Source organism: Chiloscyllium plagiosum, chromosome 41 (genome assembly GCF_004010195.1).
Source record: "Chiloscyllium plagiosum isolate BGI_BamShark_2017 chromosome 41, ASM401019v2, whole genome shotgun sequence".
Lineage (NCBI taxonomy): Eukaryota > Metazoa > Chordata > Chondrichthyes > Orectolobiformes > Hemiscylliidae > Chiloscyllium > Chiloscyllium plagiosum.
Genome location: NC_057750.1, coordinates 4,861,495 through 4,881,016, shown reverse-complemented (window position 1 = coordinate 4,881,016; position 19,522 = coordinate 4,861,495). Strand labels below are relative to the sequence as shown.

At 45.9% G+C, this 19,522-nt stretch overlaps 1 protein-coding gene across 6 annotated transcripts in view; it reads left to right on the top strand.

Moving 5' to 3' along the window:
• sirt2 (sirtuin 2 (silent mating type information regulation 2, homolog) 2 (S. cerevisiae)) overlaps positions 1-19,522 on the top strand; it is a 45,952-nt gene that overhangs the window by 3,815 nt on the left and 22,615 nt on the right. The window contains exons 1-3 of one of the 6 annotated variants that reach the window (XM_043680794.1): positions 9,094-9,258; positions 16,924-16,961; positions 18,859-18,907. In XM_043680794.1, the coding sequence (XP_043536729.1) occupies position 18,907 (1 nt within the window). In that variant the 5' untranslated portion in view covers positions 9,094-9,258; positions 16,924-16,961; positions 18,859-18,906. Of the gene's footprint in view, positions 1-9,093; positions 9,259-10,984; positions 11,114-12,860; positions 12,930-13,941; positions 14,043-14,735; positions 15,337-16,923; positions 16,962-18,858; positions 18,908-19,522 lie in introns of those variants that run through there. The other 5 variants (XM_043680795.1, XM_043680793.1, XM_043680792.1 and 2 more) reach the window with 5 other exon arrangements.

Genomic DNA, 19,522 nt, shown 5'->3' with positions numbered 1-19,522 from the left:
AGTAAATGATGTGTGTGGAGGTGCAGGTGAATTTCTGACGGATATTGGAAGGATCCTTGGGGCCTTGGAGGGAAGTGAGGGGGGAGGTGTGGGCGCAAGTTTTGCATTTCTTGCGGATGCAGGGTCAGGTGCCGGGAGTGGAGGTTGGGTAGGTGTGGGGTGTGGATCTGACGAGGGAGTCGTGGAAGGAATGATCTTTCCAGAATGCTGATAGGGATGGGGAGGGAAATATATCCCTGGTGATGGGGTCTGATTGTGGATGATCAGCCACGATCATAATGAATGGTGATGCTGGCTTGAAGGGCCAAATGGCCTTCTCCTGCACCTATTGTCTATTGTCTAGCGTGACCCAGATGGATTTATCCCTGACAATTGATCCATGGTTATTTGTTTGACACGTAATTTCATAATTCGATTGAATTCAAATTCTGCCATGACGGCATTCAAATATGAGTTCCCTAGAACATTATCTGGATAAACAGTCCAGGAATAATACCACTAGGCCATCACCTCCCCATAAATTTACTTACTTATCTCGAGAGTGGGAACAATGTAGAACTGACTAGCACAGGGAGTGGTTTAGGGAAATGGAAATGGATAGAAAGGGTACAGAAAATATATACAAGGATGTTGATGGGATTGAACTATAGGGAGAGGCTGAATAGTCTGGGGCTATTTTCCCTGGATTTTCGGCGGCTAAGGGGTGGCCTTCCAGAGGTTTATAAAATCATGTGGGGTATGGATAGGGTAAATAGCCAAGGTGTTTTCCCTGGATTGGGGGAGTCCAGAACTTGAGGGCATAGGTTTAAAGTGAGAGGAGAAAGATTTAAAAGGGACTTGAGGGGCAATTTTTCAAGCAGTGGGTGGTGCGTGAATGGAATGAGCCGCCAGAGGAAGTGGTGGAGGCTGGTACAATTACAACATTTAAAAGGCATCTGGATGGGTATATGAATAGGAAGGGTTTGGAGGGATATGGGCCAAATGGGACTAGATTGATGTTGAATATCTGGTCGGAGTGGACACGTTAGACCAAAGTACAGGTCGTGGGTGGCCGTGAGTGGAGTTTGTATATTCTCAGCATGGACGGGTTGGACCAAAGGGTCTGTTTCCACGCTGTATGACTCGGTGATACAGTAAGGGGAAACTGGATAGTCAGCACAAGGAAGGAATAGAAGGAGATGGGGAAATCAAGAGGGCTGGGAGTAGGATCTTATGAAGTTTACACACCAGAAGGAGGCTACTCAGTCCATCGTGTCTGTACTGACCCTCTGAATAAGCAATTCACTTAGTTCCACTCTCCTGCCTTCCTGCTGTAACCCTGTACATCAAATGCCCTCTTTGAAATCCCCAAGTCAGCCAGGCTCCACCACAGTTACAGGCATCTCAGACATGGGTGATTCAATGCGAGAAAAGATTTGAATTTCTTTTGAATTCTTTGAATTACAACTCCGCCCTCTCACTCTCAATCCTTTTACCGACAGGGATAGTTTCTCCCTATCCCTAGTCAGCACTGCTGCCTCCCAGCGTCAGGGACCCGGGTTCGATTCCAGCCTCGGGTGACTGTCTGTGTTTGAGTTTGCACATTCTCGCCGTGTCTGTGTGGGTTTCCTCCAGGAGCTCCAGTTTCCTCCCACAGTCCAAAGAGATATCCCAATCCAATCTAGTCCCACCTGCCAGCACCTGGCCCACATCCCTCCAAACCCTTCCTATTCATATACCCATCCAGATGCCTTTTAAATGTTGCAATTGTACCAGCCTCCACCACTTCCTCTGGCAGCTCATTTCACACACGCACCACCCTCTGCGTGATGAGATGTTAAGCATATCGGCCTTGTACCTGCCTGTTTGGGGCAAGCGGAAAAGATCCTATGGACCTCTCCCTGCTTTGAGCCAACATTAATCATTTTGACCAACATTGTCAAAATCAGATGATCTGGTCAGGATCATCCTGTATTTTCTGGAGTCTTGCTATGTAACAAGATTGGCATGGACCAATTTGGGCCAAAGGGCCTGTCTCTGTAACAATTGCCTGCTGCATTTGATCTATGACAATGGTGACTTGAAATGTCTGTTAGTCCTAAAAGGCACTATAAAAATGCAAGTCATAGAGACGTACAGCATGGAAACAGATCCTTCGGTCGAACCCGTCCATGCTGACCAGATATCCCAACCCAATCTAGTCCCACCTGGCAGCACCCGGCCCTTATCCCTCCAAACCCTTCCTATTCATATACCCATCCAGATGCCTTTTAAATGTTGTAATTGTACCAGCCTCCATCACTTCCTCTGGCAGCTCATTCCATACCCGTACCACTCTCTGCGTGAAAAAGTTGTCCCTTAGGTCTCTTTTATATCTTTCCCCTCTCACCCTAAACCTATGCCCTCTAGTTCTGGACTCCCTGACTCCAGGGAAGAGATTTTGTCTATTCACCTTATCAATATCCTTCATGATTGTATAAACCTCTATAAGGTCACCCCTCAGCCTCCGATGCTCCAGGGAAAACAGCCCTAGACTATTCAGCCTCTCCATATAGCTCAAATCCTCCAACCCTCGAAACATTCTTGTAAATCTTTTCTGAACCCTTTCAAGTTTCGCAACATCCTTTCAATAGGAAGGAGACCAGAATTGCACGCAATATTCCAACAGTTGCCTAACCAATGCCCTGTACAGCCGCAAGATGTACTCCTGTACTCCCAACTCCTGTACTCAATACTCTGACCAATAAAGGAAAGCATTCTTCACTATCCTATCTACCTGCGACTCCACTTTCAAGGAACTATGAACCTGCACTCCAAGGGTTCCTTCCTTCAGTTGTCTGTTATTTCCTAACCATTTTAACTATGGGCATCAGTCACTTCAGATGCCTCCAGTCTCGCAAATACTCATTGGGTGACTGTTTCCCACTTTGGGAAGTTAGAATCATAGAGATGTACAGCACAGAAACAGACCATTCGGTCCAACCTGTCCATGCTGACCAGATATCCCAACCCAATCTAGTCCCACCTGCCAGCACCCGGCCCATATCCCAGCAGGTTTACCCTGGGTCGTTCCTCAGGGGATGATTTGATCCAAACAATTCCCGTGAGTCCTATATTCCTCACAGACCCTGAGCGATGGCACAACTTTGCAGAATTTACAGCATCGGTTCCCTCCAACATCTCTGGATGCTTTATAGAGTGACAGAAATAAATGATGGATCACAATGTCAAAGAGAGCTTTTGATATTTACCCCAAATAAATTGGATACAGACAAAAACCAAACTCAATATTTCCTTAAAATCAAGTAAAATCGGAGGGTAGGAAGTAATTGCACCAGAATATCGAGTAAAATTCACTTTCTGTTTCAATGTCCTGTTTTCTATTTCCATTAGAATTTATATTGAGGTTGACTGTGTAAAGTATTTGTGTATTATGTCAAAATTACAGCATTGAGTCAGGCCCAACTTCTCTGAGCTGCTCCATTGTGAAGATAGAATAGAATCCCTACAGCATGGAAGCAGGCCATTCAGCCCATCAGGTCCACACTGACCCTCCAGGGAGTATCCCACCCTGTCACTGTAACCCTGCGTTTCCCCATGGCTAACGCACTTAACCTGCAGATCCCTGGACACTATGGGCGTGGCTAAGATACCTAGCATGCCCATTCGTGAACACAATAGGGCAGTTCAGTGTAGCCAATCCACCCTGACCTGCACATAGAGTCATAGAAATGTACAGCATGGAAACAGGCCCTTCGGTCCAACCTGACCAGGAAGAGTTTGAACAGGCTGGGGCTGTTTTCCCTGGAGAGTTGGAGGCTGAGGGGTGACCTTATCGAGGTTTACAAAATTATAAGGGGCAAGGATAGGATAAATAGACAAAGTCTTTTCACTGGGGTCAGGGAGTCCAGAACTAGAGGGCATAGGTTTAGGGTGAGAGGGGAAAGATATAAAAGAGACCTAAGGGGCAACTTTTTTATGCAGAGGATGGTACGTGTGTGGAATGAGCTGCCAGAGGATGTGATGTTTCCGTGCTGTACATCTCTATGACCTCCACCAATGCAGCACTCACAGCCTTAGAGCCAGCTCTCATCGAGCAGGAGAATCCATATTTCGGGCATTAAGCCCTTCATCAGGAACGAGGCCTGTAGGCCAGGGGCACTTATCTCTCAGCCTCCGGCCCACAAGCCTCATTCCTGATTAGAATGGATTCCCTACAGCATGGAAACAGGCCCTTTGGCCCAACAAGTCCACACCAACCCTCTGGAGAGTGATCCACCCAGACCCATTCCCCTATCCTATATTCGCCTCTGACACTATGGGCAATTTAGGCCACCTAATCTGCACATTTTTGGATTGTGGGACGAAACCCAAATAAACACGGGGAGAACATGCAAACTCCACACGGACAGTCACCTGAGACTGGAATCGAACCTGGGTCCTTGGTGCTGTGAGGCAGCACTGCTAACCACTGAGCCACTGTGCTGCCTAATGAAGGGCTTATGCCTAAAATGTTGACCCTTCTGCTCCTCAGATGCTGCCTGACCTATGTGCTTTTCCAGCGCCAGCCTCTGCAGTCCTCACTAGCCTGCTCTCATAGCCTGGAGTGAGATTTGAATGCAGAATTTTACAAATCAGAGATGAGAGTGCTCCCGACTGAGTTACAGCTGACACTTGGACAACACAAACTAAACATTCCCCCATCTTCCAAAGTCTTTGGTGTCTTTAATATCTGTAACAATCTCTTTCTTGAATATACTCAACGTCTTGTCCTTCCTGTGGTTGGGAATGCCACAGGTTGACCACCCTCTGAGTGAAGAAATCTTTCCTTATTTCAGTCCTAAATGATCAATCCCGTATCTTAAGATTGGGTCCCTGTAGACTCCCCCAACCAGGGGAAACCTCCCTGCATCTAGTCTGTCCAGTCCTCCTCTTTCCTATTTAGGGTGTAATGTCCAGGGTAAAATGGCCTTTTCCAAATCACAGCTAGCCAGGCAACATCAGGAGATGGAGAAGTCGACATTTTGGGTGTAACCCTTCACAAATGGCTTGCTGTGTTCTTCCAGCCTCCTGACCGTCCAGTTTGGATTCCAGCATCTGTAGTTTTATTGTCTCTTTACCAAATCACAGCTGGGATTACAGTATTCAAACAGGTTTTCCAAAAGGTTGGTTTCAGCTAGCCGTGGAGAATGCAAGAGAGCAGGTTAGTCAGCTATACATGAGAAAACTAGCACCTTTGTTACTGTAATCTTTGCAATCTACTCTTTCATGAGTCAGGCACAGGTGAGCTGGAGGTGGTATTGCGACACAGAGGCAAATGGCCAAACCAAACCAGCCTTTCTACTTCTGTATGCACAACACGGTAAAATTAAAACCTCAACGACCCTCAAAATTGACCCCCATGGTCCAGGAACTCAACTTTTTGAATAAATTGTGAAACTCAACACTGGCTTGTCGCTTAACAAAAGCGTTAGTAATTTTTTAACAATACAGTAACTTCGGCAGAACAAAGCTAGACAACAAAGTAATCTTGTTTATATAGAATCCCTACAGTGTGGAAGCAGGCCTTTGGCCCATCTAGTTTACACTGAACCTCCAAAGAGCATCCCACCCAGAGCCAGATGCCAAGCCTATCTCTGTAATCGTACATTTCCCATGGCTAACCCACCTAATCTGCACATCCCTGAACACTATGGGCAATTTAGCATTGCCAATCCACCCTAACCTGCACATCTTTGGACTGTCTATGCTAACCTAAAACCTTTTTTCAACCCCGTTCACATAAAAGACAGACCAACACATTTAAAGGATAATTAAAACTGACAACTTAACGGTTTTTTATGATGCATAAGTATTGGTAATGGTTTCTTGGTTGATTTTTTTTTTGGTTGATCAGGGTCACTTTTACAGTTCACTCAGGTAAAACCACTAATATTTGTCACTCAATTTTCTATTCTTATTCTCTGAGCTTCCAAGAGTTGCTGATGGCAGGGAGCTTTTAAATCTTCCTGCTAGAGCATCATTAGCCAGATACTCTTCTTTTTCTCCATAGAAAACCTAGTTTAAAGTCTGAACATTCCATGAAGATTGATGATCTCTTCCATGACATTTCAGTTATCATTCAAAATCTGCCATCTGCTTGAACAGAAGGATCCTTCCAGACCTGCTGGAACCCATTCCCAAATACTGACCTTGTTAATAACTTTACACTTCTGCTGTTTAAACGTAAGGCTGTTTCCTGGTGATGAAGCATCTGCAGAATCTTTTGATCAGGAGCCAGCCTGCAATTAACTTCCCAGGTCTGGCCTCATAAATCAAGTTTGGTTGATCTGTTTTGCTTTGAACACAAACTGTTAGCCCCAGTCCAAAAGTCATCTTTAGCTCCCCACCCCAAGCTCCAAACCAACATCGATAAACAAACAGAGTAAACTTCATGAGAAGTCGGCAGGGGTTTTCACAGTTTTCATTCAGCCCTTTCAGCCTGTTCTGTTAATTCGAGATCTCATCTGTGACCTGACTTAATTTATCTGCCTTAACCTCATTTATCAGAGTACCTTAATTTTAAAGTAAAGAACTGTCGGTGTTAGAGGTCTGAAATAGAAGCAGAAAGTTCTGGAGAAACTCAGTAGGTCTGGCAGCATCTGTGGGGAGATCCACCTGAGTTCTAAAGAGCCGTATCGGACTCTATTTTTTTTTATTAGATTAGATTACATTACACCGACACGCTGAAGTGCAACCCACCCATACTCCTACATTTACCCCTTACCTAACACTACGGGCAATTTAGTATGGCCAATTCACCTGACATGCACATCTCTGAACGGTGGGAGGAAATCGGAGCACCCGAAGGAAACCCACGCAGACACGGGGAGAACGTGCAAACTCCACACAGTCAGTCGCCTGAGGTGGGAATTGAACCCGGGTCTCAGGCGCTGTGATGCAGCAGTGCTAACCACTGTGCCACCTACAAATTTAACCACTGGTGCTTGCCAAACTTATATTCTTTTAAGCCACGTTTGTTTTTAACCTCATAATACCTGCTTGGAAAACAACCAATGTGATTCTTTATTCAATAAGATAGGAAGACAGAAAGCTGGAAGCTACAGGCCATTTAATAGCTGCCATACAGAAAATCTTAGAAGGTATTAGTAAAGATATTTGGTCTGCATGGACGGGTTGGACTGAAGGGTCTGTTTCTGTGCTATACATGTTTATGACTCTATGTCTCTATATCTCTATATTATAACAGGGCACTTAGATAGGTTAAGAGTAATTAGGCAGAACCAACATGGTGTGGTGAAAAGGAAATCATCCTTGTTCAATCTGTGGGGACTTCTTTGATGAGGTAACACATGCTGTTGATAATGGGGGATTGGTGAATGCACTGTAGATTTCCAGAGGGCATTTAATAGGGGGACACAACAATGGCATTTCCAGAAGATAAAAACTCACACAGTCATAGAATCATACAGCATGAAAACAGATTCTTCAATCCAACAAATCCACACTGAACATAATCCCAAACTGAACTAGTCCCATCTGTCTGATCCTGGCCCATATCCCTCCAAACCTTATTGATTCCTGAATCTATTCATATGTCTTTTAAACATTGTATTTGCACCTGCATCCACCACTTTCTCGGGAAATTTATTCCACACGTGAACCACCCTTTGTGCCCCATGCCTTTTTAAAATCTCTGTCCTCTCCCCTTAAAAATGTGCCTCCTGGTCTTGAAAGCCTCCATCCTAGGGAAAAGACAACTGCCACTAACTCTATCTAGACCCTTCATTATCTTATAAACCTCTACAAGGTTACCTCTCAACCTTCTACACTCCAGTAAAAAAAAAGTCTCAGCCTTTCTTTATAACTCAAACCTTTCATACCTGGCAACAACCTGGTAAATCTCTTCTGAACCCTCTCCAGCTTTAATAATATCCTTTGCATTTCTTCACCAAAGAGTGGTGAGCCATGGAATTCATTACCATGGGATGTAAATTGATGCCAAAACATTGAATGCATTCAAGTGGTTAGATGTAGCACGTGGGGGCAAATGGGATCAAAGGTTATGGGGAGAAAGCAGGATTAGGCTGTGAGTTTGGACCATTAGCCATGATTATGATGTATGGAGGAGCAGACTTGAAGGGCTGAATGGCCTCATCCTGCTCCTATCTTCTATGTTTCTATAACAGGGCGACCAAAACTGGACAGTATTCCTGTTGGGAATCCAGGGATCAATGTGGTCAACCTGCAACACACTCCCTCCAAAGCTAATATATGCTTCTCAAAATATGGGGCCCAACTCAGTCACTGAAGCGTAATCTCCTCAAGGTTAAAAATCACACAACACCAGGTTATAGTCCAACAGGTTTATGTGGAAGCACTAGCTTTAGGAGCGCAGCTCCTTCATCAGGTCAACCTTCTCAAGGCTTAGCTCAACCATGACTTCAAGAGGATTTGGGAAGCAAATTAGGCCACCAATTCTGACAAATGTAAGGATTGCCATTGTTCTGCTTCTATTTTCAAGGGGCAGCAGCAATGATCGCCATCTCGCTGATTGTTTACTTAATCCTCTACTTCATTATCCGGTATGTTATTGACCTGTTGAAATATGCCAGCCAACCCATACCAAGAGAGAACCTCAGGCTGTACTCTAGGTAGGAACCTTGCTCTTCGGCCTCATGCGCTACCCGGAAGGCCTTCGGGAGCGGGTGGGGTGTGGACCGGAAACGTCGCGAGAGGGGACATAATTTCACCGCGGGACGAGAGCGGAGCGAAGCGAAGCGGAGTGGGTGGGGGCGTACCGAGTAAACGAAAACCGCTATCCAACAGTTTAAAGTTAATAAAAGCCGCGATCCTGGATGTTTCTTTAAAGCGCCCGAAGCGAATTAACCCGCGGGGCGGTAGTTCGAGGAAACAAGATGGCGCCGCCTCGGGGAGCAGACGAATGACGCATAATGATTGACAGGACCCGGAACCAATCGGATCCACGCCTGTGCGAGCAGACAGACCAATCACAGCAAGGGATAGGCGGGGCGTCCTGTGTGTACTGCTTCCCTTAAGCATTAAAAGGATCACATTGGAATGAATTAAAGTCGGCCGAAGTTTTTTTAATGAGCTGTACAGAGTCAATGGGGAAAAAGGCCCCTTCTGCACCAGAGGTCTGGAACATTTATCTTTGAATTCGTGGACAAGAAACATCTAAACCTGTTATGGGTGCAGGATCTCCTGTGGTGCAGTGGTAGTGTCCCTACCTCTGAGCTAGGAGACTCAAGTCCACAGGTAGGAGTTATTAGAAACTACTGTATGGGAGGGATGTGACATCACTTGGAGACTGAGGGAAAGTCAGAGTCAGTAAAATGTGGAGCTGGAAAAAGCACTGGGGCTCAGGCAGCATCAGAAGAACAGGAGGAGTCGATGTTTCGGGCAGGACCCTTCATCAGGACTGGGGCTACAGTCTGCATGGAGTTTGCACCTTCTCCCCATGTCTGCGTGGGCTTCCTCTGAGCGCTCCAGTTTCCTCCCACAGTCCAAAGATGTGCACGGTTACAGGGATAGGGTGCAGGGGTGAGTCTGGGTGGGATGCTCTTCAGAGGGTCATTGTGGACTTGTTGGGCTGAATGGCCTGCTCCACACTATTGGAATTCTCTGATGCAGATGCCACTGATGCTGCCAGGAACTGCACCGGCCCAAAGTTCACTCCACTTCAGGCCTACCTCGCCGATGAAGCCGCTGTCGATGGGTCCCGTACTGGGCCCAAACACCCCTCCGCCACTGTGTCCATGAGCATGCATTGGACAGGAACCCAAACTTTCCTCTGTCACAACCGTCATGAGTCGGTGGTAGGACTGTCTCGGTGATACAGAGATTGCCAAGATGCCCAGCCCTCGAGTTCACACTGGGCTTACCTGCTGCTGCAACAGAGCTCTTCAATGAGAGGAAAATAAAGTAAAAGAGGTAAAATTAACAAGAAAAAGGAGAGGAAAAATAGAAAAGAAACAAGTGGAAAGAGTGGTCAAGACCTAGGTTCAGGAACTACGTCACTGCCATTTACCAGAAACAGGGTTTTACCAGAAGTAGGATCACTTGGACTCTGTATGTTAACTCTGTTTCTCTCTACACCAATGCTGCCAGATCTGCTAGATTTCTCTAGCAATTCTGTATTGTTTCAGATCTCAGTACTCGCAAATGGGTGTGGCCTACGATGGATTATTTCAGTTAAGAAGAGATTCAATTGATTGGAACAGTGGAGATTGAGAGGAGACATGATTAATGTGTCGAATTATGAAAGGGTAGTCAGGAGGAACTTTGGTGGAGAGATCAATGACCCGGGAGCATTGACTTAAGGGAAGGGGCAGAAGATTGAGAGGAGATCTGAGGAAAAACTAATTTCACCAAGAGGGTGGTGGTATCTTGAACACACTGTCTGTAAGGGGAGGGTTAGAGGCAGAACAGTGAGGTGATTTTATTTTTGATAGGTGCAGACTTGATGGGCTGAGCCTTTTTCTGTTCTGTAAACCTTTATTGGTCTCTGGAGATGGGGAGAAACTGTGCCTATTTGCAGAAGGATTGAGAACAAGAGGGGGCACAGATTTAAAGTATTTGGCAAAAGAAAGGAATATTAGAAAATGCTTTTCTAGGCATCATATGGTGAGGTTCTGGAATGCACTGGCTGCGCGGGTGGTGGAGGCAGATTCCACTGAGGTAATCCAAAGGGATCTAGACTGTTATTGGAAATGGTAGAAAGTGCAGGCTTGTGGGGAGAAGACCAGATTTGATAGGCTGAATGACTTCCTTTTGAACTGTAATCATTGTGGTTTGAAATTCGACCCAAGCCAATGCACACTATAGCAATTATCCAATGGTTGATCAAGGCGAGAGATTTTAGATCTCTCTGCAGAGGGAAAGAAGTTTGGAATTATATAAATCCCAGAGTTTTGGGCATGGCCATCAACTATACAGCCAATTAAAGAGGGAGAAATGCTGCAAGCTACACTAAATATCTGAAATCCTCTTTCTGTGGATACTAGCGGATCATTAAAGACCAATCAAGATCCCCAACACATTCACCTCACAAGTGGACGTAAAAGATTGAATCGCATTGCAAAGAAGGAGTGGAGTTACCGCGTTATCACGGGTAATTTATGCCTCACTACGATAAAAACCACCTCCGAATCCCCACAGTGTGGAAGCAGGGCATTAAACCCATTGGGTCTACATTGACCCTCCAAATGGCATACCATCCAGATCCAACTCCCTATTATATAATCCTTAACTTACCACAGCCAATCTACCCTAACCTGCACAACTATGGACTGTGGGAAAAATCAGAGCACCCAAAGGAAACCTACGCAGACACATGGAGAATGTGCAAACTGCACAGAGACAGTTACCCCAGGCTGGAATCAAACCGGGTCCATGGCGCTCAATGCCAAATTTTCAATCGGAGACTTGAAAGGGTTTAGAAAAGATTTACAAGGATATTGCAAGAGTTGGAGAGTTTGAGCTACAGGGAGAGGCTGAATAGGTTGGAGCATTGGCAGGTTTATAAAATCAGGAGGGGTATGTATAAGGTAAATAGACAAGGTCTTTTCCCCAGGGTAGGAGAATCCAAAACTAGGTGTCAGTGGTTAGCATTGCTGCCTCACAGCTCCAGGAATGCAGCTTCGATTCCAGCCTTGGGTGACTGTCTGTGTGGAGTTTGTATGTTCTCCCCGTGTCTGCGTGGGTTTCCTTCGGGTGCTCTGGTTTCCTCCCACAATCCAAAGATGTGCAGTTTAGGGTGGATTGCTATGCTAAATAGCCCCATACTGTCCAGGAATGTGCAGCCTAGGTGGATTAGCCATGAGAAATGCAGACAAACAGGAGGCTGGAAGAACACAGCAAGCTTGACAGCGTCAGGAGGAGGAGAAGCCGACGTTTCGGAATAGGGGATAGGGAAGGAGTTCAGAGGAGGCTGGTGGGGTGGAGGGGTAAGTTATGTGGGACAGTGATAGGTGGATGCAAGTAGGAACTTATTGTGATAAGTCAGTGGAGTGGATAGGTGGGAAGGAAGAAAGGTTAGGTCGAGGAGGCGGCTTACAGGATAGGATGGTCTTCAATCCTGTAGAGCGTCAGTGTAGACTTGCTGGGCTGAATGGAGTCACACTGAGGATTAGGAGTGAATTATTTAGGATGGAGATGAGGAGACATTTCTTCACCAAGAGAGTGGTAGCCTGTGGAATTCAATACTACAGGAAGTCGTTGATGTCAAAGCATTGAACGTATTCAAGAGGTGGCTACTTCTACCACTTAGGGTGATGGGATCAAAGGTCATGGGGAGAAAGCAGGATTAGACGATTGATTTGGACGATCATAAGTGATCATGACGAATGGCCTCCTCCTGCTGCAATCTTCAATGTTTCTATTGGCCTGCTTCCACACTGTAGGGATTCTAATGGTAAGCTGTTTAGGATTCGGAAAATGGGATTCTCTTGCTGATTATATGCATTTTCCTTGATGTTGGTAATTTTGGAACTAAGGCCATCCCCCAACACCCTCCTGAGCAGAGATGCAGGGACTAGGTCACAATTCTAATTGTGCCATCACTTCTCACCCCCAGGTTAGGCATTGCCAAGATGTTTCAATGTGTGAAAAAAACTGGTGCCACTAGGCTTTCTTCCCCCCCCCCCCCATCTCATGGACGTTATGATTGTTTTCTCTAACGCAGCCGTTGTATTCTTTATAATCTTTATCTCTGTCCTCTTCCTTATCGACCGGATGGACATAGCCACCAGGGTCAGGTCCCAGCACAGCATCCAACTGTACCACACCAACCCATAGGGCGGAACCTTTCCTCGGGTTCCACGTCCCTCCGCCCGGAAGTATTTGGGGGTCGAACAGTTTAGGAGGGGAGACGAAGGCGGCGGCGGCGGGAAGAGAGAGAGAGACATTGCCGATGTCGGAACCGAAAGGTGAAAGGCGGCCGGAGGCCCGCAGCGTGAGGGCGCTTGCGGCCTCTGTCAGTGTCTGTGCGGGGGAGGCACGGGCCGCCCCCGGACAAACAGCCGCCTCTGGTCCGTCTCCATGGAGCCGGGCGGAACCTGATTGACGGTCGCTCTAGCCCAATGGACGCGAGGTTGCGGCCGTCTTCCGGTTCGTTTGAGCCAATCAAAGGAGCAAGGAGGCTGGACATGACCACAACTTCCTTCCAGGGGCGAATTGAAATGGCTGATAGCAGAGTAGCCCACAGTCACTGGGGAGGGGGACATTAGACCCCACAGTCACTGGGGAGGGGACATTAGACCCCACAGTCACTGGGGAGGGGACATTAGACCCCACAGTCACTGGGGAGGGGACATTAGACCCCACAGTCACTGGGGAGGGGACATTAGACCCCACAGTCACTGGGGAGGGGACATTAGACCCCACAGTCACTGGGGAGGGGACATTAGACCCCACAGTCACTGGGGAGGGGACATTAGACCCCACAGTCACTGGGGAGGGGACATTAGACCCCACAGTCACTGGGGAGGGGACATTAGACCCCACAGTCACTGGGGAGGGGACATTAGACCCCACAGTCACTGGGGAGGGGACATTAGACCCCACAGTCACTGGGGAGGGGACATTAGACCCCACAGTCACTGGGGAGGGGACATTAGACCCCACAGTCACTGGGGAGGGGACATTAGACCCCACAGTCACTGGGGAGGGGACATTAGACCCCACAGTCACTGGGGAGGGGACATTAGACCCCACAGTCACTGGGGAGGGGACGTTAGACCCCACAGAAGTCAGGGGGGGGACGTTGGAGCCGATAGTCACTAGGGAGGGGACATTAGACCCCACAGTCACTGGGGAGGGGACGTTGGAGCCCATAGTTACTGGGGAGGGGATGTTGGAGGCGATAGTCACTGGGGAGGGGACATTAGACCCCACAGTCACTGGGGAGGGGACATTAGACCTCACAGTCACTGGGGAGGAGTCAGTAGGGAGGAGGCCGTGATGCATGTTGTCACAAGGAGAAGGCTGTTTACCCCAGAGCAAACAGGAGAAGAATGGATTCCACCCATTGAACCAGCTCTGTCAGTCTGAGACCACGGCTGATCTCTTGTGATAACGTCACTTTCCAACCATATCTCCATCACTCAATGACCCTACACTCTATAAACCTGTCTATTTCATTCTTGAAACTGCTCAAAGATTGAGACAAAGACATTTCTGGAGAAACTCAACAGGCCTTGAAGTGGAGAGAGAACAATGTTAATGTTTCATCTCCTCCTTCAGAACCCAATGGCTGAGCTTCCACATTCTTTAGGGGTACAGAATCCCCCCAAAAAATCACCATTGTCTCAGTGAAGAAATTCCTCTTCACCTCAGTCCTAAATGGCTTGCCCATTATCACATGCTAATGTTCCCAGGCTTTAGGTATGTCATTACCAGCCTGTCCCTGTGTAGGCTTCAACGTAGGTATCTCTTATTTTTCAGAACTCTTCAGCAATACAGATCCAGCCACTTTCGTCCCTCCTTATCAAACAATGCCGCCATCCTGTGGTTAATCTGGGAGTCCTCAGTTGTGCTGCCTCTATGGCAAGTGTATATTGCCTTAATTCAGGCAACCAAAACTGTGCACAGTACTACTGGTGAGGTCTCACCAAATCACTATACAACTGTTGCAAGGCTACTTTTACTTTTGTCCTCCAATCCCCTTGAGATGAATGCCAACAAACCATTTATCTTCCTAATAGCTTGCTGTGCCTGCATGTTAGCTTTTAGAAATTGGAGATAAATCATCCACTTCAGATCAGGATATCTGGGAAGTGTTAAGTCTTTATGCTCTCTTCTGTCTCATCATCAATGCTGTTCATCATGCTTTTCCAGCATGATGTTTAGTTTATATTTCAGATTTCCAGCATTCACAGTGTTTTTCTTTTTGTGTTAGAAGTACTTCTGTTCCATTAGTTAATTTTCCTGTCCAGCCCAGTCTCTGCCCTTGGCCACCTCTTGTTTTCCTCGTGTTAGCCAGTGTAAATTCTTCATAGATTCAATGGGCCAGATGTCTTGCTCCTGTGCTGTAATAATGCTATAATCACAACAATGAGAATATGATTTAGGAATTGGATGAGAAAATTTACAGTCTTCCTGTCTCCATATTGAGTTCCAACAATTCCAGGACGTTACCTCTGCATCAAACCTATTTTTTTTTTTACCTTTTTGTAAACTAACCTTTGGTAATGAGTCTCGTTTATCCCATTGTATATTTCCTCTGGTCTGATCTGTTCTTTCTTCAGTTGCCCCATCACCACTCAAATAACAGCCAAGTGCTGCAGATACATGAAAGATTAAATGAAAGCAGAAATTGCTGGAGAAACTCATCAGGTCTGCAGCATCTGAGGAGAGAGAAAAACAGTGTTAATGTTCTGAGTCCAATGTGATTTATTTGGAACAGTAGGACTTTTGTGGCATGGTTTTTGTTAATAAATCATATCATTTAAGGCTGAAATAGATTAGTTTTTGATCAGTAGAGGAATCCAGGGTTACGGAGAACACTCCGTAACAATACTGAATGATAGAACAGGCTTGAGGGGCCGAATGGCCTATTTCTGTTCCTATAGTTTGAAATGTTAACTATTTTGTCTCTCCACTGATCCTCTTCAGGATATCCTGCTTTTCTTACCATTTTTGAAGGTTTGGTTGGGAGGGAGGAAATTGTGTTATTTTCCAAAAGAGACAGAAGTGTCGTTTTTCACTTCAGTTCTGTGGATAGGTTGGCGAAGTTTCAGACTGTTTTACTTGGAGAAGAGAAGGCTGACAGGAGATCTGATTGAGATGTTTGAATCGTCAGGGATCTGAACAGCGTTCATAGGAAAAAACTGTTGGCTCTAATGAACGGACTGAGATGAGAGGGCAATGGTTTAAAGCCATTTGCAAAAGAAGCAAATGTGATATGAGAAAAAGCATGTTTGACCAAGTAGACAGGCTGGCTAAGAAGGCATTTAGCACACTTGCCTTCATTGCTCAGACCTTTGAGTATAGTGTGTAGGACGTCATGTTGAGATTGTCGGTGAGGCCTCCTCTGGAGTACAGTGTCCAGCTCTGGTCGCCCTGTTTTAGGAAGGATATTATTAAACTGGAGAGAGTTCAGAGAAGATTTACTAAGTGGGTGCTGGGAACGGAAGGTTTGAGTTATAAGGAGAAGTTTGATTGGCTCGAACTTCTTTCACTGGAGTTTAGAAGGTTGAGGGGTGACCTTATTGAGGGTTTTTAAATCGTGAGGGGTTTAGGGAAGGTTAATGGCTAGTGTATTTTCCCTAGAGTGGGAATTGAAGACGAGAGGGCACATTTTTAAGGTGAGAAGAGAAAGATTTAAAAATGCCATGGGGGCAACTTCTTTACACAGGGAATGGTTCATGTGTGGAAGGAACGACCAGAGGAAATGGTGGATACGCGTCCAGTTGTACGTTTAAAAGACATTTGGATAAGTACATGAATAAGAAATGTTTGGAGAGATATGAACCAGGAGCAGGCAGGAGGGACTAGTTTAGTTTGGGATTAGGTCGGCATGGACTGGTTGGATCAAAAGGTCTGTTTCCGTGCTGTAGACTGTAGGTCGAGGTATGGGATGCACTGCCTGAAAGTGTGGTGGAGACTGGTTCAATCGAGGCTTTCAGCAGGGAATTATGTAAGCTGAAAAGTAAGGAGGTTCAGGGCGAAGGTGAGCATTAAGTGAATTACTCATTTGGAAAGTCAATGCAGATGTGTTGGGCTGAATGGCCGCCTCCTGCTCTCGAACAGTTCTGTGATTCTGGACCAGTATTGTTCCAGTTGATGTGATTGTGCAAGTGAATTGAGAAATCAGGCTGTCAATTCATTTTTATTCTGAAGCTGGTGGGTATGCCTTTAACCCCTTTAATTTACCTGTGATGCAAAATACTCATCTGAAATGTGTTTCTTGTCTTTCTTTAGCCTCAGAACCGAAAACAGGCGCTGACTCTGGAAGTGAGGTACCGAAACAGTATATTAATTTATTCTGGAATGCAGCTTATGGACTCTAGAATTTTGTAATTAATCCTGATCCCTAAAATATTCATTGTATTTCAATAGATAGACGGCATAGGTTTATATATTGAAATACAATGAATATCTTAGGGGTCAGGATTAATTACAAGATGAGGAGAGAGGAGAAAGATTTAAAACAGACCTAAAGGACAACTTTTTCACACAGGGGGTGGTGTGTGTATGGAATGAGCTGCCAGTGGAAGTGGTGGAGGCTGGTACAATTATAACATTTAAAAGGCTCTGGATGTAGGTTTGCTCACTGTGCTGGAAGGTTCACTTTCAGCTGATTTGTCACCATACTCGGTAACATCTTCAGTGAACCTCCGGACGAAGCACTGCTGATGATTCCTGCTTTCTCTTTATATGTATGGGTTTCTTTGGGTTGGTTTTAAAAGGCATCTGTATAGCTACATGAATAGGAAGGGTTGAGAGGGATATGGGCCAAGTGCTGGCAAATGGAACTAGATTAATTTAGGATATCTGGTTGGCATGGATGAGTTTGACCGAAAGGTGTCTTTCCATGTTGTACAGCTCAATGATTTGAGTCATAAGTTTGTACAATCTGATGTGGTGATTTTAAAGAAATAAAACTTGTCAGTGTACTCCAGTGGTAATTCCAAATTGATACCAAGCAGGTAAAGTGAAATTAGGGCAAATTACCAAGTATAAAGCAGCACCTTAAAGGAGGAGAGCGATGGAGAACTGATGAGTGTCAGGATCCAGGCAGCTGAAGGCTCAGCCATCAATGGTGCAGCGGCTAAAATTGAGGATGCTCAAGGGGCCGGGATTAGAGGAGTGCAGAGATTCGGGACGGTTGTGGGGCTGAAGGAGGTTCCAGAGAGAGGGAAGGGGGTGAGGCTTATGGAACATTCAGCCATGATCTAACTGAATAGCAGAGCAGGCTTGTGGAGGCACACTGCCCATTCCTGCTCCTATTCCTTACTTTCTAATGTAAACGAGGCTTTCTGTAGCCACTCCATTGGTGTCGGTAGGTCAAAACCTTGGAATCCCTGGTCCACCTACAGCACACGGACTGCAGCGGTTCAAGAAGGCAGCTCACCCCCACCTTCTCAAGGGGCAACTAGGAACGGGCAATAAATGCTGGGCCCAGCCAGTGATGCCCACGTCCCACAAATGAATAAAAACACACAGCCAGAAATCTTTGGGGCATTCTTGTCCTCGTGTTCTGGCCAACGGTTATACCTCAACACCCCATCACCTTAACTAAATAGGCTATCTGGTGACTTGTGTCATGACTGACTACATTTCAAAGACACATAACAGAAATGTGCTCCATGGTGTCGTGAGGGTGTGGAATATGCTGTCTAACTGCACTTTTCTTTTACTGCACAATGTTTTGCTGCAAATGGCCCCACCAACCCCACTTTTCTGCACTCTCCTATACCCCTTCGAGACCGAATGAAAAGTCTCATCCCAGTTGGGAAGCTCCTGCAGCAGTGCAGCCCACCTTCCCAATGGCACTGAAGTTGTAGGCGAGGTTGTGTGCTTAATGTCATGCCATTGAAAGGAAGATAGATCTGTGTTAGAAACAGTAAGTACAGGTAGTTCTGCAACAACGCATCTTTTGTTAATGCAAATTGGCTGTAACATGATTGGATGAATAGTGAACACTTTCTGAAATGCAGACTTTTAAAGTCTCCTGGCAATAACACGATTATGTCACCAACGCTATTTGTATCACGTGATTTTTGTATAGCACAAGGTCACACAGGAACGCAACTTTCGGGTTCTGGAAGAAATACCTGTATGAGAGATGGGTTAGCATAGATTGTTCTAGTTAATTTACGACAGCAACTTTCAGCAGTTTTCTTTGTCTTTCAGAGCTCGGAGTCTCAAGGAGAAACGAGTGAGCCATCCCATGTTTCTGAAAGTACGTATGGTCTTTGTCAGTAGTGTCTCACTGACCTTTATTTTATTCAAATTTATCATTGTTTATTCCCCCGTTCTCTTCTTACCCTGTCTGAAGCTGTCATCTTATTTTTGGAATATGTCAATACAGCACTCAATACGAGTGAGCTGCTGTATTGAGGCGAACCACATGTTATTTCTCAGGCTGGGCCAGTCACTAACATTCTCTTCAGCTTCTGATGGCACAGGTGGTGGTGTTGTGGGGATGTCACTGGGCTAGTAACCAGGCGCTAAAGCTGTTTCAAAACCTACAAATCAGTTCTGAGGAAGGGTCCACCGGACTCAAAATGTTAACTCTGATTTCCCCATCACAGATGCTGCTAGACCTGCTGAGGTTTTCCAGCATTTTCTGTTTTTGTTCCTGATTTACAGCATCTGCAGTTCTTTTGGATTTTATTTAGATCTTTGACAAACCAGCACTGACGGAATGGGCTGAATGGCCTCTTTCAATGATTTAACCCCCCCCCCCCACTATGTCTTGGCAGAGACGCATATAATGGATTATCATTGACCATTCTGAAACGATAGTTTCTCACTTTCTTTGCCGTGAATTGCGATGATGTAACACGATTGGATG